The sequence below is a fragment of the Manis javanica genome, chromosome 11, assembly GCF_040802235.1.
Source record: "Manis javanica isolate MJ-LG chromosome 11, MJ_LKY, whole genome shotgun sequence".
NCBI lineage: Eukaryota > Metazoa > Chordata > Mammalia > Pholidota > Manidae > Manis > Manis javanica.
In genome coordinates, this window is record NC_133166.1 from 18,612,212 (window position 1) to 18,638,272 (window position 26,061).

Genomic DNA, 26,061 nt, shown 5'->3' on the forward strand with positions numbered 1-26,061 from the left:
AGCTTCTCCATTTTGGAACCAGTCAGGTTTTTTTTTTTCACCAGCAATTCTGAAGTATACCCTGGGCCAGAGGAAGGTCAGTTACTTTTTTAACAAATGTTTTTATTAAAGTATCATTTATATACAATCTTATGAAGGTTTCATATGAACAACATTGTGGTTTCAACATTCACCCACATTATCAAGTCCTGAGCCGCCCCCCCCGCCATTGCAGTCACTGTCTAGCAGCATAGTAAGATGCTATAGAGTCATTATTTGTCTTCTCAGTGCTGTACTGCCTTCTCCTACCAGTGCTATGACCTACCTATATTGTGATTGCAAATCACAGTGCCCCTTATCCCCTTCTCCCTCCCTCCCCACCCACCTCCCCAATCTCTTCTCTTTGGCAACCACTAGTCCCTTCTCAGAGTCTGTGAATCTGCTTGGAACCAGTCAGTTTTGGCAGGTCTGTTATCTATACCCTCCCTCCCCACATTCCACAGAACAGTTTACATGGAATGTTTAGAATATAAACAAGCATCTAACCAAATGTAAACACTGGCCAAAGTCCCCAGCCTCCTCCCTGCTAATGTCTGGATATCTACTTACTATAACCAGGGCAAATTACTGGATAAGGATTTTGGTCTCATCTGCAAAATGTGGATCCTGACACCTGTAGCACTGAATGGTTACAGATCCAATGGCTTCGACAGCACCACTTAAACTTGAAAGAGTGATGTGATTACTAGTGCATGTTGATAGGGGCTAAAATTTTAGGATGTCTCTGAAGGAGATTGTGCCCAGCAAGGTACCAGATACAGGACTGGCCTTCTGCTTGAGCCTAGAAAGGAGTTGGAAGGAGTGGCTTGGCTTGCCAAGAGCAGAGGCTGTGCACAGTATTTAGCATTTTAAAGTGAAAAGTAAACATTAACTGAAATTAATCCAAGCATGGCATGGGAAGTAGTTTGAGTGAAAATTGATATTTTCATTAAGTATTTGTTACACATTCTGTGAAAGGCCCTGATCTGAGCCCTAGGGAGATGAAGGAGAATAAAACAGGTCTTTTGTAACATGAGGTAAAGGATGCTAGAGAAGTTCTCTGGAACTGCTGTGAAAATAGATATGGAAGACCCAGATCCTTGCCCAAAGAGCTCCCATCTGGGAACGGGAACAGGATATGCTGCATCCAGGGAACAGTAATCAGGGTCACAGAGTGAGGCAGAGCTGTGGGCGGTCAGCGGGGGAGGGGAGACGCCTGCCTTGGGGAAAAGGGCTGAGAGAGAGAAGGCGAGAAGCAGTGGATGGAGGATTAAGATCCTTGGTTCTTGGTTCTAACTCAGTGGGTGACCAGCATCAATTTGAAACATGGACAATGGTGGGTTTTGGGGATGGAGAGGAAGGGGACAGGGACAAACGAGGCTGGGAGGGGGTACTTGTGGGATGCTGTGAGAAATGGGATGGGGGTCTTTGGGGGGAGATAGGAATTGTCCAGGGAGGAACTCTCCATTTAGAGAATGGTCAGAGGGTAGATTTTGTGGGGGACCGGCCTATGGCCGAGGCTGAGCCCCACTCTAGCTGGACAATGCCCTAAAGATGGCGCCTGCTTCCTGCTCATCACCCTTTCCCCTCTTCCCTGTTGGGGATTGGCCCAGCAGACTTCTGTACCCGTGCACAGCTCGTGCTGCCCGCTTAGAGTGGCGCGTGACACCTATCCGCTTAAAGGTCACGCATGATACTGTCCCGGATTGGTTGGGTGACTGAATATAAGGGAGCCCGCAGGGAGGGAGAAGAGCTGCCCGACAACTGCTGTAACCGCCGCGAGAGATTAGACAATAAAGCCTAGAGAAGAATCAAGACCTTGGGCGTGTTGCCTCGGCCCCTGAAGGGTCGCGACAGATTTCTCTTCTGAAGGACCACTTCATGACATGGGATGATTCAAGGTATAAAAATCTTGCACTTCTTATTGAACTCTTATCTTTAGTCATTTAAACTTCTCTGGCTTCAATTACTTTATCTATAAAATGAGACTAATTATTTGTACCTCATACAATTGTTATAAAGAATGAATTAGATCAATTCCATAGCATGTGTACCCTAAGAAACATATCCAAGAATGTTTCTAGCAGCACTATGTGTAATGTGAAAACACTGGAACCACCTTAATTGACCCTCAACCCAATGGATAAATAAATTATAATGTATTCCTAAAACAGAATACTATACAGCCAAGAAAATGAATGAGTTCAAATGCTACACATCAACAAGAATGAATCTTAGGAACATAATGTTGAATAAAAGAAAAAGTCTTAGAAAAATACAGGTACTCTAGTTCCTTTTATATAAAGTTCAAAAACACACAATACTAAAACCAAATACTCTTTGAGGATACAAATATGTAACTAGAAAGAAAAGCAAGGGCAAAAGGCAGAAAATTTAGAAGGGTGATTGTGGTGTGAAAGGATAGAGGGGGGAGAGGGAAAGACAGGAGGTTCCCAAGTTAAGGGTGATGTTCATTTTTAAAGACTGGTTTTGGGTAGAGGAGTTTTGTTGTATCATTGTTTTTATACCTTATGCAAACTTTCTAAGTATTCTTTTTTACCTAGTTAATGTTAATACGGTTTTTAAAACCTTTCCCATCTAATACCAACTACTATAAATAGCCAAACAGTTTTAAAAAGAAACAAATTTAGGGAATTCACTTTGAATGATTTGGCTTTTGGTGAATTAGCTTTTGGCTTATAAGCCATTTGGTTTGAGGAATTATTCACTTGGACATCTGGATTTCTGTGATTTAAAACTTTGCTTGCTGGAAAATTAACTTAGAAGCTGATGTTTGGTAAGATCAGGGCTACTAGAAGGAAGCAAGGCTTGGGCAAACCAGAGAAGGGCCCCACACCCTGCCTAGAGGAAAAGGGTAGGTTTATTGGAGGCCTGGGCTGAATCCAGAAGAATGAGTAGGCGCCAACCAAGTTCTGTCAGCTCCCTTAATAGCTCTCAGATATGTTCACTTTTCTCCACCACTGCAGCCACCCCCACATCCAAGCTCCTGGCAGCTTGCCTCGGACCACTACTTTTGAGGCCTCCCAGTAGGTCCCTGTGTCCTCATCTACTCTGACCCCCTTCAGTGCTCCACACGAGAGCCAAAGGGAAATTTCTCATATATTAAGTCTGATCGTTTTTCTCTACTTGACACCATTCAGTAGCTTCCCATGGATCATCATATAATAATCATTGTTATTAACCTCATAGGTTATTGGGACATTAAAGGACTTAACTCACATGAAATATCTGAAAGTGTGCCTGGAACATAGTAAGCTCCACGCAAATTCCAGCTGCTGTTAGAGGGCTGCACCTCTCGCCCCAGGTTCACCTTGGGTCTATTCCCATATCTCCGGTACTCCTCACTTGTCTTCTTTCTGTTCCTAGAATGCACTGTGGTCCGTCTTCTTTCAGGAACTTGCTCGCTGGGACTTAGCCACACGCTGACTTACTCCTTGAGGGAAGTGTCTTTGGAGAACACTGCCTGCTTCCCCAGAGAAGGTGCTTCTCCAGGGCAGGAACGGTCTAATTTCTCTCTCTGTCCTTGTGCCAGGCACAAAGCAGGCCTCAGCAAGCTTTGTTAAAGAGAGGAATGGACACATGGAGGGCCTGAACAGTTGAAGCCCTGATGGTTTCCTGCCACCCTGATGGTAACAAAGCCACATTTCTCCCTGTGCTAGTCTGTCAGCAGCGTGTATGACCTGTTCGCTGGCCCTGCATTTGGTGAGTTGCAGGGTAGTTTGGAGGACTTTGCCGCTGAGAACCCCTCAAACAAAGCCTGAGCAGGAGCCCCAGGACAGCCAAAGCTGAACCATCTTTTTGCTACTGATCAGCAGGGTCCTGGATTCTAAATTAAGATGCAAGAGACCCTGTCAGCCTAGGGTCAGACCTTCACAGTTGTCCTGCTCTATCCCCCACTTGACTTCCTCCCCTTCCACACCCTCCCCTGCATGCAGTGCAGCTCATTTATGAGTCTCCTTATTGTGCTGGCACTGAGTGAGCTCTTGGGGAGAGAGCCAGGAGTAGCCTGGACCTCAGGCTCCAGGTGAGCAAGTGAGGCAGGTAGGTGCACATTTCATGTCAACACAAGGTGATGACTACAACCACGGGAATGTGACCAGCACGGCAGCTGCCTAGAGGGTGTCTGGCGCCCAGTGAATGCCCAGTGCTTGAGGGGTATGTGTGTGTGTGTGTGTGTATGGTTAGTTGGGGGGGGTCAGCCATTTCATCTCACAGAGGAAACTTCTGGCAAAGCTGAGTTTGGAGGCATGGGAAGTTCTTTATCAGATGCTGGGGGTCCAGGAGTGGAGGCAGGGTGTCGTCTGAAGAAAAGGAAACAGCATAGGCCAAGACAGAGGCCTGAGATAACACAGGCCTGCTGTGGTATTATAAGTAGCTCTGGAGCCTTGTCAGGAAATATGTGTAGGGGGAGGGGGATATGGGGAGCAGATTAGGCTGAAAGGGGAGGCAGCCAAGCCTTTATCCTGTGGCAATGGGGAGTAAGGAAAGGTTTTCAGCAGAGGAAAGGCATAGTGAGATTTCCATTTTAGAAAGACGTCTCTGGTAATCTGTGTGGGGCTTAGAAGGGAAGAAGGGAAGCTGCTAGGAGGCTGTTGTAAATGTCCAAGTGAGAAATGATGAGGTCTGACTTAGGGCAGTCGGTGGGACCGAGGAAAAGAGAGTGGACAGGCAAGGCTGGGTGACTCATCTAGGAAACATGTATTATGCTCCTGCTGTGCTCCAGGAAACATGTACGTGTGTGAGAGAGGGGAGGTACAGGGATGAAGGAGACAGACCTCCACCCGTACAGCAGGGAGGCCAGCATGCATTCGTCCACCATGCTGAGTGCCCACTTGGCTCAGCACACAGGTAAACACAAGAAGGTATCCCCGTGTTTTGAAAGTTTGGGTTATCCCACTTTGCTTTTACAAAAGACCAATATAAGTACCTATTTTCACTAACTGAAAGAAAACCCAAGAGGATTTTGCTTTTACAAGAAAAGGCAGAAAGCAAAAATGGGTTCAGCTTTTGTGTTGCACTCAACCCATAGGGGCAGCATGCACTCCAAGCAGTGAAACTGGTGCTGCCAAGCTCCTGCCCCAGGAACCACGCTCAACATCTCAGCATCAACCACCAGAGCTTTGAACTGTGAGCATCTGTGCTTTGTCTCAAGTTATTTGTGCATCCGTTAGCAAGGTGTGTCCTAAGGTATCAGGAAAGCCTAGAGAGGTAATTTTGGGGGGCTGAGAACACTCAGAAAAATTTCTGTATAAATTAATGGTAGTCACTTTTTTACTTTCTATCATTTCCCTTATGAAAGGTTTCCTAGGAATGCTCTACTTTCAAATGGGGGGAAACATGTGCAAGGTCCACAGCAGCAAGTGTGCAGGGAGCAGTACCCTGAACCACTGTGGAAACTTGGGTGCAGGAGGGACACTTCCAGTTTGTGGACTTGGGTGACTCCAACTGGCAACAGAGTGGGACCTGGGGATATGGGGTATGTTATGCTTTGAGATGTCACTCCAGGCAGAGGGAACAGTGTAAGCAAGGACACAACTATAGCAAGGCCCAAGGAACTGTGATTCAGATTAGTGTCCATGTATGGATGCATGTAAGTTAGAAGGGGGGAGAAAAAGAATATGGCAAGGGCAGCCAGGGATGGACTGTGGGAGCCTCAAACACGAGCTTAAAGAACAGCCATTGAGGGTCACAAAGACTTCTGTGCAAGGCAAAGAGTATGGCCTGAGCTGTGCTTTAGAAAGACAAACCTTGTACTGTGTTCAGTAGTACTGGCAGACAAGCCATTCCCTGAATGGGGAGATCTGTGGGTCATTGGCAGAGCCACTGTGAGAGATGATGATGCTCTGGATAGGATTTCTGGTAGAAAATGATGAAACTGAGGGAACAGATATGTGAAGGCAGCCTAATTAGCAGTCTGCAAGTGCCTATTGTTTATTCACTGTTTATTGTCTGCTCACTGGGCCAGGCTCTGTGCTAGGCACTAGGGTGTGGGCAGATTTCAGACACAGAGAACAGGATTCTGTGCTTGGCGAGCTCACAGGCCAGTGAAGAGAGAAGGGAACATTTGTTGCCTTTGAATTAGGTGCCAGAAGCCTGATACACATGATCTCACTTCACCTCAAAGCTGCAATCAAATGGGGTAAGATTATCTCCATTTTTCAGATAGACTTTGAAGGGTGAATGACTTGCCCAGGGTTTTGCAGCAAATTAGGGAGCCCTCCAAAGGCGGTGCTTTGTCTCCCTCACCAGGAGTCCCCACTGAAGGTATCCGGGCCTTCCTTACATTCATGTTCCTCACTGCATCTATAGTCATCAGCAATGGTATCAATGATAACAGCTGAAAGGTACCAAGAATTGTTCCAGGCACATTGTGCATATTAACTAATTTAATACTTGTGACAATCTGAGTTAAATACTATTATTATTCTCATTATATAGACAAAGAAACTAAGACACAGAGAGGCTAATAACTTATCCAAGGTTAAACCACTGGTAAGTGGAAGAGACAGGATTTGAATTTAGGCAACCTGGCTCAAAGCCCGTGCTCTTAACCATTGTGCTATACATAAATAATAACCAGATAGCTACATGTACATACACATAAATGAAATCACCTAGTCTACTTGTTTTTCAGGATTTTATATATGCACACGTTTATTTACTCAATCAGCAGTTGTTGCGCTCCATGTAAGTGCCAAAGCTTATGTTTGGCACACTAAGTATCCAAGGCTATCTGAGACCATGGCCTGCCCTCAAGTCTGATGGGGAGTCACAGCAATGACCAGGTACAGTGAGATATAGGGAAGCCATTGGAGGGGTTGAGTAGAGGTGTGACCTGATGTACATCAGGTTTTAACACAATCATTCTGCCTAATGTGTAGACAGTAAACCTTAAAAGAGTAAGAGTGGAAGTCGGAAGCCAGTGAAGTTTGGTGCATTTGATCAGGAGAGAGACACAGTGGTGACCTGGGCAGCTGCCTTATAGCCTGGGTGTCACTGGCTAGGCTGAGTTCGGTTTTGACACCATGGGGAATAGGGAGACAGGGTCTTCCACTAACTCTTGGCTCCACCACTAACTGACCTTGTTGGGTCTCTGGACCAATGTGAGGTACTTGGGTCAGAGTGTCTCTGAAGTCCTTGTCATCTCTATGGTTCATTGTCATTACCCTGCTTACTTCTGCCCATGACTTTCTCTAGCTATCTGAGCTCCATACCATGGCTTCCTGATCCCATCTCGCAGGGTGGGTAGTTTTCTGCCACTTTCTTTATCATTAATCTACTCCAGCCACACTGACTTCCTTTCTGTTCCTTGGATAATCAAGCTTGTCCCTACCTCAGTGCTTTTTCACCTGCTGTTCCCTTATCCTAAGAACAACTTTCCCTAGATCATCACATGCCTAGGTCCTTCTCAACCTGATCTCAACCCAAACTTCATCCCCTCACAGAGACCATTTCTGACTACCTTGCTTAGATGGACCCCCTGTCTGCCATATCAAATCTCCTAATTTACATTTCTCCTAGAACTTATAATAAACTGAAATCATCTTATATAGTTGTTTGTCTTTATCATCTGTCTTCCCAATACATTGCCAGTTTCATAAGCATAGAGATCTTGTCTGTCTTTGTTCATTATGATTATCCAGAACTTAGAACAGTGTGTGGTCAGTACATAGTAGGCAGTGAGTGAATAACTGAATGGATAAACGCACCATCTTTCAGCTTTTTGTAACATAATAATCTAGAAGAGGACATTATCCATTTCATGAATCAGTAAAAAAATTGTTTAATTTAAATGATTAAAAGCACAGACCTAAGGAAGAAAATGAAAATGCATCTTCCTGAATTAATTATTTTCTTTTTTAGACATCATGGAGTCACAGACTGTTCAGGCTGGGTGGGAACCGTCTCAGTCTTTAGAGTCAGGCAGACTTGGGTTTAAATGCCAGCTCTGTTGCTAACTAGTTCCACAGACACATAGGTCACTTCACCTCTTGAAACTTAGTTTCTGTAGCTATAAAATGGGGGTAGTAGTGCCTACCTTAGGGGAGGCATTAAATTAGATATTAAAATATCTGGGACACATCTGGTGCTTAGTACATGTTAATTCCTCCTTCCTCTTTCCAGAGGGGCTACATGGGTGTGAGCCTGTTCTGCTATCTAGGCTGTGACCTCCCGAGGGCAGCCTGTCTTCATCATTTCCTCCATGGAATGACACAGGTCCTAAAGATCAATACATGTTGAACAAATGGTGGAACTGATTCTAAGGCCCTCGTTCTACAGGTGAGGAATCTGTAGCCCAGAGAGGCAAAGTGACTCTACCAGTCACACAGCACGTGAGTGGGAGAGTGTGGCTTAGAGCATGACTTAATTTACTGCCCAGTGCTTTTCTTTATCCTCCCTATACTCTGTGGCTTCAGTTTTACTCATTGTTCACACAGCATTCTGTGTCCCGTCCTAGGTGTTGTATGTATCCATGCAGCTCCTCAAGCCTCAGGGGGACTTTCAGGCTGCGAGGAAGCTGTGCCAGAGCTAGTAAACAAAACTGAAACACTTCACAAGCTTTATAAAAGTGTTTACATACAGATTTGCCACCAGCTTACAGTGATAAACTGTCTCTGAAATAAGTTCTCAGTGACTGGAAGTATAGGCAGAGAGTCCTCCTGTGGTCAGGCAGCTGCGTCTGGGGAGGTCTCTCCCTGTGTACTAGGTGAGACTTCAACCCAGACAGGGGAGGATTTTTGACTCTGACAGAGAAAGAATTCTCAACCAAGTAGTTGAGTGTAGGTAAGGAAGGAGTTCATTAAAGCAAGAGTAGAAGTGGATGTCAGCAGGCGTGCAGGCTGCAGAGAACAGGAAGAGCAGAGGGAGGAAAGAAAGTTCATTGAACTTCTGCTCAGCATAGGGCAGATCCCTTGCCAGCTCCTAAAGCCAGGGTCATCTGGTGTCCAGTGTCTGCTTGAATCTACACAGTGTGGGAACTAAGGCCCTACCACCCCAGGATTTGGGGGAGCTGCAGAGCACTGGATGGAGGTTCAATGTCATTATTATTCTCATTATATAGACTTCCTGCTGATCTGAAATAAAACAGTGAGAGAGAAAAGGATTGTGTTAAGACTAGAAAACATAATGAAATAACAAAGTGACAGACACTGACCACCAGAGGTGGAGGTTGGAGAGTTCTTGTCTTTATCATGGAGAAGAGTTCAGAGACAAGTGCAATCAGCTTATGCAACAAGAAACTTTATTTGATATAAGACAGTACACACTCAGATGGGAGTGCAGGTGACCTCAGAGGACATGTGCTTAAGGGTTTAGGGTTTGGGGCTTTATAGGGTCTTTTGGGTAGGGATCAGCATAAGGTATGATGTATACAGGTGGTTCATAATTCCTTGGAAGTTTTGTCTTAAGAATAGTGTCATTTAGGAGACTGTGTTGATGGAGATCTCGGCATTCTTTATCTACATAGGTTCATTTATATTTCAGAGGTCTATCTCTTGTCTGGTTACAAAGTTACATAACTGATTAAGGGGTTGGAAGAAGAGGAAGAACAGCATATAGATTAAGTTAAAGAATAAGCTGGGCCTTTTTCACAGGCTAAGTAGATTTTACAATGGCATGACTCTTGTTGCATTTCCATGCCTTATCTCACTACTCTTATATTTACCAGCCCCCAAATGTGCTTCTGTATCATTCTGTTCAGCTCACAATGCTTGATGATACCCCAGTGCCTTGCTTTGTGCTGGGCCCTGGGCCCCAGAAAGACCAGTGAGACCAGTTTGGGGGATGGGAGCAGACATAGACATAGCCACATATGATGTAATCTGAGTTGAGACAAAGAAATGCAGGGAGGTGGGGGAGACCAGAGCTGGGAGGCCTAGCCCAACCTGGTAAAAGTCTGCAGGGAGGGCTTCCTAGAGGAAGTAATATTTAAATTTTATTTTATTTTTCTATGTGAGGAGTATTCTCTTATTCTGGTAATGTGGCTTTCACCAAACCTGTGAAACATGTGGTTGAGGGGGAAATGAACTACCCCTAAAACACTTTAATTTTGCTTCTTGGAGGCTTGGGTAATCCTGATTTGCCCATGGGACCCTGATGTGGTCATTTCTGCCATAATGACATTTGTATAAACCTGAAAACAAAACAAAACAAAGTAACAAAATCCTCTTGCAAGGTCTTGGGGTATAAAAATTATAGGGCCTAACCCCCCCAAAAAATAATGTTTGGAGCAGATCACTTAAAACCTATCAGTTTTGTAAGCAGGACTCTAACAAGGACAGAACCGATACTAATAAAACAGCAGCATGGCTAAGTCACCACCAGCGTCTCCACCCAGCTTCATGGTTACTCAGGGGCACTCCGTCCTAGCAGGCTTCCACCTGAGGCTTTGTGCTCCTTTCCAGATGTAGGACCTTTACAGCATCACCTTTACCAGAGACTGAACTGGCCAAAGTGAAAAATATGATCTAAGGTTTAGATTTCTTCAAAAACAAACAAAAAGTTTTTTTGTAAGTACAGAGGAAGTATGTCTACAGCTTCGTCATCTGTATTCTCTGCTTCCCCAGAGAGCCTCACACAGTTGAAAGAATAGTGGTTCTTGAAATCACTAAATCAGTGATGACTTGCACCAGAGAAAGGCACTTCTGGAGGATTTTCAGCCGTTTTGTAAGGTCTTCACAAAATGCCACAGTTTCCTTTTTAGTTGTGAGAAAGCTTACTCCTAATTGCTTCAAGGCATGAACATGTTGGAATATATTGCCTATGAATCAATATGACTTCCACATAATATGGACCCTGTGCCCCTCTATCCATGTGTGTGAGCTAGTCCCATAAGAGAAACACACATTTCAGCAGAAATATTTTGAATCTTCCTTGAGGGAAAGAAAGTGGCTTCTTCAGGAAGTTTTCCCAGAACTTCTTGCCTCTCTTTTCTTCCTGCTAATGGTCAGAATCCACTGACCCTATACATGCATGCAATCCTTTACAGTGGACACTCTTGCACACTCATTTCTTCAACTGTCACAGCAGTTTAGTGGATTAAGACATGTAGATGAAAGACACCACCCCCACAGTTCCCTCTCAGTGGGGAGGATGAGGGAATTAAGCACTGCTGAGGCGCCACAAGGCTTGTGCCAGCCATCTGCCATATGCCACCTTATTTCACCCTCATTAACAGTCCAATGAGGCCAATGAAGGGTTATATCTGAGACAGTTTGATTTTGTCTTCACTTTTCAGGGGAGGAATAAGCTGAGCGATGGTTAAAGTCACCTAGCTGAGAAGTGACAGGGCAGGAAGGGAAAGCCACCTACTGTGCCTAGTGCCCTGTAATACCCTCTCTCCAAACTTCTCTCAAGCTCTGCAAAATGAAAACTTTAAAACCTGGCTTGCAAGGGATAAGCCTGAGGCCAAGTTCAACAACTTGCCCAAAGGCTTCTTAAGCAAAGGGTAAGGATCTGAATCCACATCCCACTGACTCCTTGTGGATCTAGCTGGTGTTGGAATGAGTGAAGCCTGGCAGAGCTGAGACAAACTGCCTGTTTGTCTTACAGTGTCCACAGAGGTATCAAAACCCAAGGGCCAGGCGACCTACATGAGACATGCTAAGAGACTAGACCCCCCACTGTGAAGGTACAAGAAAGGCTGAGACTTTGGCAGAGAAAGAAGGGGGTGGTGTGGGTTTCCCTGGGGAGTAGACAGTGTTGTCCATCCCCCTGCCCACCTGCATCCCACCCTGACCCCAGTGTGGGGTTAACAGGAGCTTCTTCCTTACTTAAGCAAACTGAGGAGGGCTTCCAGGAAACCAGAGAATGTGGCCTGTGTGCCTTTACATTTAATGGGTGTAGGGACTGGTCCAACACCTGAAAATGTGTATGGGCCAGAGGCTCGGATAGAGCGCCCACTGGTGGCCAAGTCATGAAATGGGTGTGTTTTTGGTTGCAGCCCAGATTGTGGCTGTGGCCAGGATGCCTGAGGTTTTCCCATGGGCCAAAGGTGTCCCCACAGACAGAAGCTGGATTAATAAGACCATTGAAAAGGGCAGGTGACCCTTCAAAGGAGATGAATGGGAGCTGAGCTGAGGGAAAAGGCATAGCTTTCAGCCAGAGAAGGTAAAGGCAAGTCAAGGGATTTCCCTGGGGGAAGGGCTGCGAGGGCCCCACAGATCCTCCCATAAGACAAATGCCAGGGATTTCACACAGTTATCTTGAAGATGACTCAGTGCCAGGCTGTATCTTGTCTGCCCCTTATCTCTCCTCCTGTCCACTTGCACCTAAAAGGGGATTAAAGGGCAGGACAACAGAGCTGGAGAATGGCGATGGGGTGCCCAGCCCACCAAGGGGACCCACTCAGGGACCACTGAGCTAGCTGTCACACCCCTTTGAACACTGGACTCAGTTACTCACTTCTCTCTTTTTTTGTACTTGAATAACAGTTATCTACATTATTACATGCTTACCCCAGTAAGAGTCACTCCCTTCTGAGGCCAAGGGGATAATTGCTCAAAACAGTTAATTTTCTTGTAGTGAGGAAACACTCCACATCTGGAATGAATCATTTTATTTTTTTTTACATTAGTAAGGTTCAGTCTAATATCCCTTTAAAGACCATCATTCCTTTGCCCTGGAATAGGAGTGGGAGGGGCCTGTTGCTTTAAATTAACATCTAGTTACACTGTAGCCACTCAGTTCCATCCTTCACCTTCTGTGAGCACAGGTTTCCTGAAGAAAAAGCCCAGCACTGGACAAGAATCTGCATCTGCCACAGAGGGAGGAGGCGATGGCACAGTGGAACCCAGCACTGCACATCGGCTTTATGCACTGAGTAGGGACTTCCCCTGGCTTCCAAGGAGATGGCTGAGGACTGCTGTGGGCATGAAGGCAGGAGGGAAAATACCTGCCCTTCAGGCAGGGCTCATGGGTAGCTGACCCCTACCAGGTACTCAAAGGAACTGTGCCAAGCTAACTAAGACCAAGGGGACCCCAAAAGAAACGTCACTTACTTTAGGATGAGTGGGAGGCATATTGCTCTTACAAAAAGAGTTTTTTTTCCTATCTCATATCTGTATTCATTTATTAATGGACATTTATTGGTATCTGCTATAAGCTAGGCCCTGTGCTCCATTCTGTGTACAACTTGCAGATTTAATAAAAGCCTTTAGGGAGAACAATCATTATGAGTACCGGTGAATTTCCAGATACCTCTCAACTTCAAAAAACAAAACAAGAAGGACAAAGCATGACATGGAGTGGAGGGCTATGGCAGCTGTCTCAGGTGGGACTGCTCTGTGCCATCCTGGCTCTCAACAGGCCTCTCTCCGGAGCTGGACTCTGCACCTGGTCCCCCCACGCTGGCCAGGCTCCAGTTCCAAAGCTGCCCGGAACCCTGGGAATCAAATGCTCAGGACTCTGCCAAGGCCCTGCCAGGCCGTCTGGGCAAGCCCTGGATGACAGTACAGGGTGGGGACCGTGTCTCCAGATGACGCCTGTGAACAGCTCAGTCTCTGAAAGCAGCCCGTAGGCACTGCCCCACTGACACACCAGGCAAGGACTGCTGGGCACGACAGGATTTGCTGGGACTATGAGATTCAAGATGGATGATAATGAACTACAATGAATTCCTCTTAGAATTCTTTCTTTTTATTACTAAGTCATTCTTTTGCTTGTTGAAAAGTTGAAAATACAGAGAAGGCAAAAGAAAAATATTACTAACCCCATCAGCCAGAAATAAGCACTTTTATTATTTTGGTGTGGAATATGAAAAACTGATCCACCTTCTCCCTCCCTGCCTGTTGTCCTCCCAACACACACACACACACACACACACACACACACACACACACACACACACACCATATATGCACACACACATTACAGACCTCTTCCCCCGCCCCCCCCCCCCCCCAACACCATGAGGAGAACTAAAGAATTTGATGAAATCCTTCCAGAGCTGTCAATCTAAGTCCTTCCTTCACTGGAGGGGCCAAATTTCCCAAAACTTAAAAAGCCTAAAAGCCTCCTGGGACTCTGTTTAAAGCACAGATTGCTGGCCTCACCTGCAAGGATTCTGATTCAGCGGATCTGAGGTAAGGCTTGGGCATCTTCGTAAGGACCCTGGTGACACTGACACAGGATTTAGGGGACCTTCCCTAAAGAGACACTGTGTTAAAGGGTGACAGACAGGGTACATTTTGGTTCTGATAGACTCCCAGATATGACAGGAAATAAACTAACCCTTCCCAGCAAGACCAGGGGTGGAGGCTTGCCAGCTGGGCCTGCTACTTAAATAAGAACCATTTCCTCTCAATATGTGTTTAGACTGTGCTGACAGTTTCTCCCTTTGGGATGTTGTGCTGAATACAGAAAATTCCATGGTTAAAGACAAATGAGTATCAAAGAGGAAGTCCACCTGAACCCAGGCCTCGGGTTTCTGAGGTTGTCTATTCTCCTCACTGTTCTCAGGCAAAAACCAGCTGACTGAGGGCTGCCACATGCAGGTGTGTGTTTCCCATGTGACAGCGCTTAGAGTTGGGCACTTAGAGTAGGAAAGCCCTGCGCGACCTGCCTGTTGGGGACAGGACACTGCTTCTGAATGAATGGGGCTGACTTGGGGAGAAGTACGGGAGGGTGCTGGCTGGCTGGATCCAGGCTGTGAGACCTCCCTTCCTGTGGTGGGGACTGCGTTTCTGTTGGGCCTGCAGTAGAGGTGAATGGAGGCTTGTGAAAAGGAGAAAGAGAGAGATGACTCTCAGGGCAAGAGAAGGCATGTCAGAAACTGGGGTGTGCCCTGAGGGAACCTCTCCCTTTATGAAAGAGCCTGAGTGCTTCCTTTTCCATATGCTGGGAAATGTCAAGAGAGTGAGAGCTTTAACCTTCCTCTCAGACATCGTTGTGCCTTTTAGGATTGTCCCAATCCTTCCATGCAGAAAGGTTTATCCCCTGCCTGATTAGTGGGTATGTAATCTTAGGGGGCGGAAGGGACAGAGTATGTGGAGGAAGGGGCCCTGCTCCTGCTCATTGCCCCATGGTTTCTGTGGAGAAGGGTGGTCACCAACCCAGTGAGGGGGCTGCAGCCCAGATCCCCAGGCAGAGGCCTGTGGCCCAGTGGGCAGTCGCCCAAACAGGCAGGAGGGCTTCTGGGTGGACAACTGAAGAGATGCAAGAAAACTGAAGCTCCTCCGCCCCCTGCCTGTTAGCAAGAGTTTTACGTTTGAAAGAAAAAGAGAATGCCGTGGGTACCAGATCACCTATAGCCCACTTAGTACCTTTGTGAAATTCAAAAAAGGGCAATCTTCCTCAAGACACTTAACTTCTATCTGTCACAAATTGTCATCATAGTTTGAGAAAGCAAGCACTTGATTAGACCATACACTGGAAACTGTTGTAACAAGTGTACAACTCTAAGTTCATGCTTAGGAGGTGCACCGTAGCACGCTGCCCCGCTGCGTACGACAGCCTTGCTCACAGTGCCTGAATTTCACAGATGAGGAAGCTGAGTTGAGAGAGGATGAGTAACTTGTCTAGGATCACAAAGCCAGTTATAGGTGGATTTAAACTCAGCCATCTGACTCCAGAGCCCAAGCTCTGTACAATTAGGCCACTTTGTTTTTGTTGGAATGTTTGTTACCCCCTCATCTCCCTTACACACCCTTGACTATCATCCTTGAATTGTCAAATTGTGAATTCCAAATATCACCTTGTCTTATGATGCTTTCTTTGATCTGACCAAGTACAATTGGCCATTCTCTCCTCTGTTCCATGCTCCCCACTCCTGGACTTTATCCAGCCCTCTATTGTGGTCTTATCTTACTAAATGAATTAGTAAGTTTATAGTCTGATTCTGCCTTGAAGCCATGAGCAAATTCTTCAAGGGTTTCTGGGGAGACTGAGGAGTACCAGCTTTGTGCTCTCAGAATGTGGCACTGGGCCTGGTACAGAGGAGCAACTCAGTAAGTGGCTGAGAAGAACTGAAATGAATTCACACATGAGAGGACTGGACCCCATCCTCTCCCAGGACCTCTCCAGCTCTAACCTTCATGAGGTCATGACTCAGCATTTGACCTCTGCCAGTGCTGGGGGCAGACACCATAGTAGTACAGAAGAGAGGGAGGCAGAGTGAACAATAATTGCCAAGAAATAGCAACCATGTCTGTGCAGAAGATGTTAGACTGACTTGATGGGGACTGGTCCAGAAGCTGTGGGGCTTTTTGGAAGGCTCATGTGAACCCAGGAAAAACCACTGAATGCCTGAGGGCTTCCCAAGCAGAGTGACAGGAGAAGCTGTCAAGGTCATCACCAGCTGTGAAATCCCCCAGATGCTCTACATTAATAGGTTTTCAGAAAAGGAAGAAAAAAAACAACGAGTTGTCATTCTGGAGTCAGAGAACATTAATAATGCTCTTGCTAAGAAAAGGTCAGGGACTTTCTGCCAATTTCAGTCAAGTGTCTAAGGACATTCCATGTGTGCAGAATTTCTGGAGAAAAGTGTTAGAAACTAATGAGCTCAGAGGGTGACACAGTTAATGAGACCCCTGGTTCCATCCCCTTCTTTTTACTTAGTGGAATGTAATTGAGCTGCCCCCGTGGACTGGGCCCTGCCACAAGGGAAGAACAGCACCTGGCTGAATATCAAGGGGTCGATGATGTCTCTCTCCCATTGGATCTTACTAGGACTGAGCTCTACTAATTCTGAGGCAGCTGATATACAGTGACTAGCATTTGGTGTTGGAATTAATTTCTTTATAATTCTGTTAAATTCACTTGTCAATTGAAAAAAAGAATTCCCAATATATCCAAAAGATTCACCAAGTTGCTCTTGCCCCTTCATTAATTCATTCAATAAATTTTTATTGAACATTTATCATGTGCTCCTGCACCAGCTCAACAGCACCTTATTTTTGTCCTTTTCCTATTCTAGAATCTGGGCTTTGTCAGGTTGGCGTCACCTGGCTTGGAGCGAGCTCCTGGGGGCTCTCCTAGGCCAGAGATCCTGGTGTAATTTATTGGTGGCCTCTCTCCAACCTGAACCAGAAACCAAGAATCAAAGGGGATTGTGCCACTTGAAGCAATATTCAGCAGCTGCTGGGCCCAAGGGGCTGCTTTCCCCTGTAACACCCAGAGTAGGGTGCATACACCTGGGGGCAGAAGAGTCCTCAGACCTTTTGTCATTGCTCTAAGGGACTGTCAGTCCAGACTCCACATCTTCTTCATAGCAGAATAACATTTGTTGTTTTATGAAAGAATGGGGGAAAATACACAAAAATGGTAGTTAAAGAATCCCCTGTGATTCATCACCAAGAGCCAACTACTTTTAACATTTTGATGTTATTAAGTTAAAAAAAATTCATGTATAGACATATACATCTATTTTACAAAAATAGGATAATTCTGCAATACTATTTTATGACCCATTTTCAAAACATAAATTATTGTGACTATTTCCCCATGTTTCATATTTTATAATATAGCCCAATATGGATGAAACAGTTGATTTAACTGACTTCCCTATTGACTAAGTTATTTACAATTTTTGTCCTATTATGCAAAAAGTGAATTTTTAAAAGAGATGATGGGTATTTCCTGTGAACTCATTATGTATCCCTTCCCCTGGTTTTTCCCTCTGAGTTCCTACCACCAACTTATCAGCCAAGCCAGAATCTGGAGTCAACCCTGAGACCTCCCTGTCATTTGCCTCGCATTCCAACCAGTCAAGTCTTGCGGTCTCTTCCTTGTCTCAGATCTCATCGCCTCTCTCTGGACCGTCACGAAGGCCCAGCCTCCTAGATGTCTCACTCAATTCCTCCTTCTCTCCACTCTGAATTGCCTTAGAACCAGGACGATATTCAGTTTACTCCCTGCCCCAAATCCTCGTCTTGGCAGAGGAAGAGAACTGTGTTTCATTGGGATCCCTGTACCTCTGTTTTGAGGGGCAGGTCTCCAGGGGATGAGGAAGAAATTGGTGACTGGGCATCAGAATGAGAAAGGACCTCTGTATCACCTGGGTGCCTGTTGGAAGTCCTGGGGGTCTGGGCGCAGGCTGGGCTGGCTCTGCTGCTGGGAGCTCAGCCTCTGGCTGTGGCCAGCAGCCCTTCCCTGGCCCTTTCCCTGTGCACATGCTCTTTCCCAGGTCCTCACTCTGGCAGCAGGTGAGGAGCCCAGGCCCTCCCTGGAGAAGCTCAGAATGGGATGCTGAAAGCTGGGTTCTGGGAAGGCTAAAGTCCTCAAGGCAGGAAAGACTGCGCATGTTTTAAGTTGCCTGCAATGCACCCAAAATCCCACTTGTGAGTTTTGTGATTGTGTAACTTTGGCTCAAGATCCTTCTTCAGTCCTGAGATGTGACATTACCTCTTGAGGGCAGAGGGGAAATGACCTTATGTTTTCCTTCTGATCTGTGTCCTCTCAGGTCTTAGAAAGACCTGAAAGGCCTTTTATTCCAGCCTCTGTTCTCTTCTTAATGTTGTCTCTCCAGAGCATTGCAAGGGAAGCCACTCCTGCTTGTGACCTTCTTTCCCAGGAAGACTTCTCCATCTTTGTTAGACTCTACAAGGCTCTTTTGGACCAGGTGGAGAGGCCCTTTCTCACATCCACGTCTTTCAGTAGCTCCTGTAACACCTTCATTATCCCAGGTCCCTGATTTTCGTCAGCTCTCCCTACCTGGTCCTCCTAGAGCCTCACAGCAGCCCTGACAAGGCTGAGGGTAGGGACCCACACCCAGCTGGCAGATGAGGAAGCTAAGGTCCTAAGACGAGAAGTAACTTGCCTAAGGACACCTCAGAACCCCTGTGGGAAACCAGGAACCCTTTCTTTCCTTCCTCACCTTCTCTTCCTCACCTTCTCTTCCTCAGCCCCTCCCACCTGACTCATTTCTCTCAGGGCCTTAAGAGCAGAGCTGGGATTCTGGTGGGATCTGAGGGATTTTGGAGGCCTGGAAGTAGTTCTGCACAATGACGTATGTGGATGGAGTACATGCAGACTACCTTGTTTGTGTTTGTGTGTGGGTTGAGGGGGAAATGTGGAGGTGATTATGGCTTCTAGAGGACCCCAGGACAGGTTTGGCACCGAGATATCTCCTATGTCTTCTTTCCACTCCCTATTCCTGAAAGGGGGATCCCAGGTGGGCCCCCAGTGTCCAGGTAGCTCCAGCCGTATCAGCAGAGTGAACAGAGTGCTGTGCCATGGCAGACACTCAGTAATTATCTGTTGAAATTGCTTTGTGACCTTAGGTAAGTCACCTGATTTCTCTGATCCTCAGAGTTGGGATCTAAAAAATTAGAAGCTTGGAATCCTATCCCTAGGAACTAGGGTCCTAGGGGCAGTGACAAGCTTGTCATCTCCCAAATTCTACAGCACTGCCCCCAGGAAAGGAGGCAGACTTGCTTGTGTAGCCTGAGGGGCAAAAGTCAGATAGGTGAAGGAAGGTGGAAGAGTAGGTGTAGGTTTGGGGTCAGTGGAAATGCTGGGCAATTTACTGAGCACTAGAGCAGCTCTAGAATGGAAGGAGTGGCCTTAGCAGACAATGAGCTCCTTGCTGCTAGAGGAATGCAAGTAGGGAAGCAGGCAGCCATTTGGGGGCATGATATAGAAGATGGAAGGATGGGACGGGATGACAGATGAGGCCCAGCTCAGAGAGCTGGGATTACGGTTCCCACTGAAGTCCCCTTTGTGCCCAGCATAGTCTTTGGCCCATGTTAGCAGGGTAGTGATGGCAAAAACTCAGGCTCAGAGCTGGGAGACCTGAGTGCTAGGGTCACTCAGATATGTAACTGTGGTGAGACTTTCGGTAAGCGGCTCCCCCATCCTGGGCTACCGGTCTTTGATCTTTAAAATTGGGATAATAATCTCTGTCCTGCCAATCTTTCTAGGAACATGGTTATTAAAAAATACTCGAAAGCTAGGAAATCCCATACAAATATCAAAGATTATCATTTAAAACAACTTTTTTGTGTTTGTTTTTTAGAAAGGTAATATATATTTATCAAAGCAAATACAGAAAACACAGATAAGGCAAAGAAGAAAATTTAGAATTACCCATGTCCACCACTCAAGCACAGCCCTTGATAATAATTTGGTGTATCTTCCTTTAGTCACTTTTCTTTGCATATATACATTTATATAAATTTAAACCAAATATGTGTCAACTAATATATACTATTCTGTATGCTATTTTTGTTTCTGCTTAAGATATATATATATATATATATAAAACATATATATAACATCATCTCACATCCCTAAGTATTCCTCTGCAGGTTTAACCTTAGAAAAATCTTTTTATGGAAGTATAATATTGGTATAGAAGAGCACGTGTATCATAAAGGCCAGAAGCCAAACTCAATTGTGTAACAAGCACTCAGATCAACAGAACAGAATATTACCGGTCCCCCAGAGGGTGCCCTCAGGTCCCCTCCCAGTCACAGACAACTCTCCTGTCAGGCTTACAGCTTTATTCAAACTTTTTATTTTGAAATAACTGTAGAGTCACAGGAAGTTGCAAAAAAACTATGTACAGGGAGTTCCAGGGTACTTCCTGCCCAGTTTCCTCCAATGGCAACTTTTGAATATCTATAGTGCAATATGAAAACCAACAAACAGACATTGGTATCCTCAGTTGAGTACTCAGATTTTGCCAGCTTTAAGTGTATTCATTTGTGTGTGTGTGTGTGTATGTTCAGTTCTAGGTAATGTTATCACTGGTGTAGGTTCATGTAACCAGCAGTTCAATAAAAATACATACTTGTTCTATTACCACAAGGCTCCCTCCTGCTACCCCTTCATAACCACACCCACTCCCCTCCCCCAACTCCCAGCCCCTAGCAACCACTAATCTGTTCTCCATCTCTATAATTTTTTATGTCAAGAATATTACATAAATAGAATAATATGGTCTGTAAACTTTTGTGATTGCCTTTTATTACTTAGCAAACTGCCTTGAAATCCATCCAAGTTAATGCATGTATCAATAATTTATTCCATTTTATTGCTGTGTAGCACTCTGTAGTATGGATATACCATAGTTTATTTAACCAGTCACCTGTTGAAGAACACGTGTTTCGACTTTTTGACTATTATGAATTACTATTGCAAATATTCGTGTACAGGTTTTGTGTGAACATAAGTTTTCATTTCTCGGGAATACATGCCCAAAAGTGTGGTTGTTGGACCATATGGTGGGTGCATTGTTTAGTTTTATAACAGATCATCAAACGGTTTTTCCAGAATAGCTGTCCCCTTGTGTGTTCCCACCAACCATGCATGAGTGATTCAGTTTCTTCACATCCTTACCAGTATTTGTGTTGTCACTACTTTTTATTTTAGCCATTCTAGTAGGTGTGTAGTGATATCTCACTGTAGTTTTAATTTGTGTTTTACTGATGGTCATTGATTTTGGACATCTTTTCATGTCTTTATTCTTAAGTGAAATGTCTATTTATGTTCTTGTTCATTTTCTACTTGGGGTGTCTGTCCTTTTTACTGCTGGGGTTTGCCAGTTCATTGTATATTCTAGATAATAAGTTCTTTGTCAGATATGTGTTTTCCAATGATTTTCTCCCAGTCTAAATCTTGTCTTTTCATCTTCTTCACAGTGTCTTTCATAGAGCAAAAATTAAAATTCTGATGAGGTCTAGTTTATCAATATTTAATTTTATGAATTGTGCTTTTGATATCAAGTCTAAAACTCCATGCCTAGCTCTTGATCTTGAAGGTTTTCTCATGTTTTTTATTTTTTTCCTTGGAAGTTGTATAAATACCAAATGTTTTACATTTGGGTATGTGATCCATTTTGAGTTTATTTTGTAAAAAGTGTAAAATTTGGATTAAGGGTTTTTTTGTGGTTTTTGTTTTGCCTATATGCAGCTTATTTTTTTATAGTAGGCTAATATTCTATCTTTAAATATATCGTAAACTACTTAAACAGCCACCCTATTGTTTAATCTTTAGATCTTTTTGCTATGTTCAGTAAAAAGTGAATATCGTTGTATCTAAACTTTTTACTTCTCTGTGTTTCCTAAGAAGAGCATTTCAGAAGTAGAATCACTGGCAATTTTTAGGGCACCGGGTATGTATTGCCAAACTACTCTTCAGTAGAGTTTGTGCCAATGTTCTCTTTTTCAAGCTGGGCATGAGACAACCAACTTAGCCAGCCTTTCCTCTAAGGAGAGACCACCTCCTAGAAATAAAACAAATGGTGCACATGGGATCTCCATGGTGACTTAATCTATATTCCTTTGGTTACCAAGGGCAATTTTTGGGAGCAGATATAGGTGGATTCTATGGTCCCACGTCCTTACCACCTTCCAGAGTCTCCCCACTTACTAGTTCTCATCAGGCCAGAGCACCAGGACCACAGTTTATGCTCCTCTCCGTCACTGGATGTCTGGCCCTGGATAAACCACAGACCTCCTGTCTGATCCCCCGTTTCCTCTTTTGTAAAGGGAGCTAACATTGTCATTCTAGCTCCTCACAAGATTTTTGTCAACTCTGCAACAAGGCAGGAAGAAATGGGGCAAATGGGTGGAGAAAGGTCATGCCCGCTCGTGGAGATGGCTCTAGGCAGCTCAGAGACCTGGCCTCTGCTTTGAGCTCTGCCTGCAGCTCAGTTCTCGCAGGGGCCCCATTTGTCCTCTGTCAGAGAGGAACTCTAGCTCCAGTGCGGCTTACGGAGCTGCTTGCCACCTTGCACTGCAGTTGGCAGGGAGCTACCAGGGCTGAGGCTGGGTTTGGTGCCCTGTGGCCTGGACTGTGGGGTCTTTCTGACAGATGTAGAGCTGGAAGTGTGAGTGTGGGCTGATGCTGAGCACACAGCCCTGGGCTGCCCTAATCCTCTGAGTCACTCTCTCAGCATCCTGTTGCCTTTGCCCCAGGGGTTTATTATTCTTGTCATCTTGCCCCCATCTCCTAGAGAATGGGCTCCCCACCAAATGGTTTAGTACCCTGCCAGGGCTAAGTGAGCTCTTTGGGCAGCCAAGGAATTATAGTCATTCTTTCTTTTTCTTTTCTTTCTTTTTGAAATTTAAACACTCTGTGGAGGAGTGGGGAAAGGACAAGAGTTTGGAATAGAGCATCTGTGTACAAGTCCCAGGTTCTGCCCCCTACACTCTGGGCATCAATTTCCCCATCTGTGAAATGGTTATTGATAAGCCCTGCCCTCCTTTCTTCATGAGAAGGTGGTGCAGAGCAAACGAGGTATGTGTGTGAACTTCAAACTATTGCCCAAACCCGATCATGCAGTAGAACCATCTGGATTTGTTTTTGAAACCTGCAAATTATCACCACCACCATCCATGTGCACACATGTGTACACACACACAATAGTAAAAGTTCACACACACAAAAGTAAAAACATGTGTAAAGTTGAAGTAAATTCTGGTACATTTGGAAAAAAAATGAGATTTCTGGACTTCTGTGGTGCTTGGTGAAGGTATGTGCTTTGTGCCACACTGTAAGTGCCTGGAGCACATGCACCAGCCCTTTTCATTCTTTTCATAGGGGTTCACAGACCCTCAGTTAGAATGAGCCTCACTGTCTCTTAGGCAGACTCATCTTACAGCTGGGGAAGCAGGCTCAGAGGGGTGGAACTCTCCTTTCCATAGCCAGTGGGGCTGCTGTGGGGGTGAAGTGTCAGACTTAGTCACTGGGAGGAAGTCAGAGCAGCGGTGGGTCCCTGCCAAAGACCTGGAGAGGAGGAGGTGGAACCTCACAGGGGAGGCCTGTCCCCTCCCAGCTTCAGGCCTGTTGGTGCACACACTAGTCCTGCCACCTGAGCAAGATAGGAGGGGGCAGAGAAGGAGATTCCTACTGATGAGGAACCACAAGTCTCAAGAGCTGGTTTCTGCCATGAGCTTGCTGTGTAGACTTTGGAAAATCATTTAACCTCTCTGAACCTTCATTTAGCTGTCAGTAAAATGGATGTAACAGAGCAATTTATTCATTTACTGGGTATGTATTAACTATCACCTATGTCCCAGATGCCAGCCTGGGTGCTAGGGACCCTTCGGGGGGCAAGGAAGGCATAGTTCTTGCCCACAGTGTAAAGTGGAAGTTGGAAAAATATACAGAAAATAAATGATCAGTGCCACTCTGGAGGGAAGATGAGGTATTGGGTTAGCACAGAAGAGGAGCATCTAACCTTGCCTGGGGTAAGATGGGGAAAGGTAGTCAGGGGAGACTGCACAGAGGAGGTGGCATGGACCCTGAGACAGAAAGGGTAAGTGGGAGGTAATCAGACTGGGGGGTGTGAGGACAGGGAAGCATTCACTGCCTCCTCTCCTACTTCCTTTAGATCATGTTAGCAAAGGGAAGTTCTGTGTAATCACTCCTGAGAGGTCTGCGCAGAACCTGAGACCACTCCATCCCAGTCCCTCCCCGAGCCCCAACATGCCCCATACCATGTTGGATTTTACTGGTGGGCGGGGCAGGTCAAGGGAATTACAGTGTCTGTGTCTGTGTATGGGGAGAGTATTTTTAAAGTTTGCACTAAGTATGACTTTGTCCACAGTCTGCAGAAAGCACCAAAATGCGAAGCCTTCCCCAGGGTCCGCTGGGACTGCCGCTGTGTTCTAGACCAGCTTTCCTCTTGCCCCCTCTCCTCTGGGCAGCTCCCACCTGTCCCCACCTGACACTGGCCCCATCCCAGCCTCAGTGCCCCTCAGTCTGGAGGAAAACTGCTGAGGGAAGGGGAAGGCCCCTCGCAGGTCTTTATCCCTCCATTTCCCAGCTGCGCCCAGGGGGAGAGACCAGGGAAGTCCCAACACGAGAGGTGACTCTGTCTGGGGACTTGCAAGTCATTGGTCAGGGCAGGAGAGGGGTTTGGTAGGAGAGTGTGAGGCTGAGGGAAGACAGGCCAAGCCTGTGAGACAAAAGTATAACCAGAGATGAGCTCACAAGCGAGGCAGCACCTCAGAAACTTTAAAACACGAGGTCCATTTGTCTCCTTTCAAATGTGTCACCTGCCCAGCCCCTTCAGACTGGCCATCCTCAAGGAGGCTGTGGCTCTCTGGCTTTGCCATCTGGTATCTTTGCATCTTTTGCTGCTCATGTCCTATGTCCAGGTTAGCAGTTCTTTGACCAGGGAAGCCAGAAAGGGTGGAACCGGGTAACAGGGCTGCGGGGACATGGGACTGCGGCTTGTTGTTTTGGCTCTCTATTGCCATGTACAAAGTCATTCTAAAACACAGTGGCTTAGCACAACAATCATTTATTTGCTCATGATTCTGCCATCAGGGCTGGAATCCGCTGGTTGGTTCCTTTGCTGGTTTTATTGCCCTCACTCAAGTGTGTTAAAGATTGGCCTGGTTCTGAGATCTGCTGGGACACTGGATGGTTGAGCTTTTCTCTCTCCATATAGCCTTAGGGCTTCTCCATACAGACTCACCAGACTCTGTACCTGACACCTCTGGTCTCCCGAGATCGAAAAAGTGAAAGGCCTTCTTAAGACGTAGGTGTAGAACTAGCCCAGAGCCACATCTATGCATTCTATTGATTCAAGCAAATCAAAGGCTCAGCCCCGATGCAAGAGGAAGGTCCTACACAGGCTGAAAATACCAGGAGTTTGGGTCACTGGGGGCCACCGATATAACAGGGTATCACGTTGTTTGGCAGAGAAGGCAGTATATGTAAAGGACCGCTGTTCTTCATAGGTCTCAGAATCTTGCCTCTGGCATCAGTCTCAGCAATGGTCATACCTCACATTTGAGGACGTAGCCAGGTCCCCCTTGTTCCCCACTGATGAATGGCCTACTCCCACAGACCCTAGTCTCCACGCCCCAATCACACTCCTGGGGCCCCAAGTCCCTGCCTATCTAGAAACGACATCAGGCAACAATCATGGCTTAAGCTGAAGAGAAATGGAATTTCAGACTGAGTGACGCTGTCAGGGAGAGTGGGGAGAGTGGGAATGGTGGAAGGTCTTCCCTGCATCTCAAATCACAGCAAGTGGGTCATGTCATCTGTGACTGCCAGGCCTGGGGAGGGCAGTCACGAGGTTATTTCCTAAGCCTTACTGCTATTTCCTGTGTCCTTATGAGTATT

The 26,061-nt window shown here is 45.8% G+C and overlaps 1 protein-coding gene across 1 annotated transcript in view; it reads left to right on the top strand.

Annotated features, from left to right (window-relative positions):
* The first annotated feature begins 1,781 nt into the window (after positions 1-1,781).
* LOC108398545 (guanylate cyclase D-like) overlaps positions 1,782-26,061 on the top strand; it is a 135,082-nt gene continuing 110,802 nt past the window's right edge. Inside the window, exon 1 of the mRNA XM_037010621.2 lies at positions 1,782-1,919. Coding sequence (XP_036866516.1) covers positions 1,910-1,919 — 10 coding nt within the window. The 5' untranslated portion in view covers positions 1,782-1,909. The remainder of the gene's footprint in view (positions 1,920-26,061) is intronic.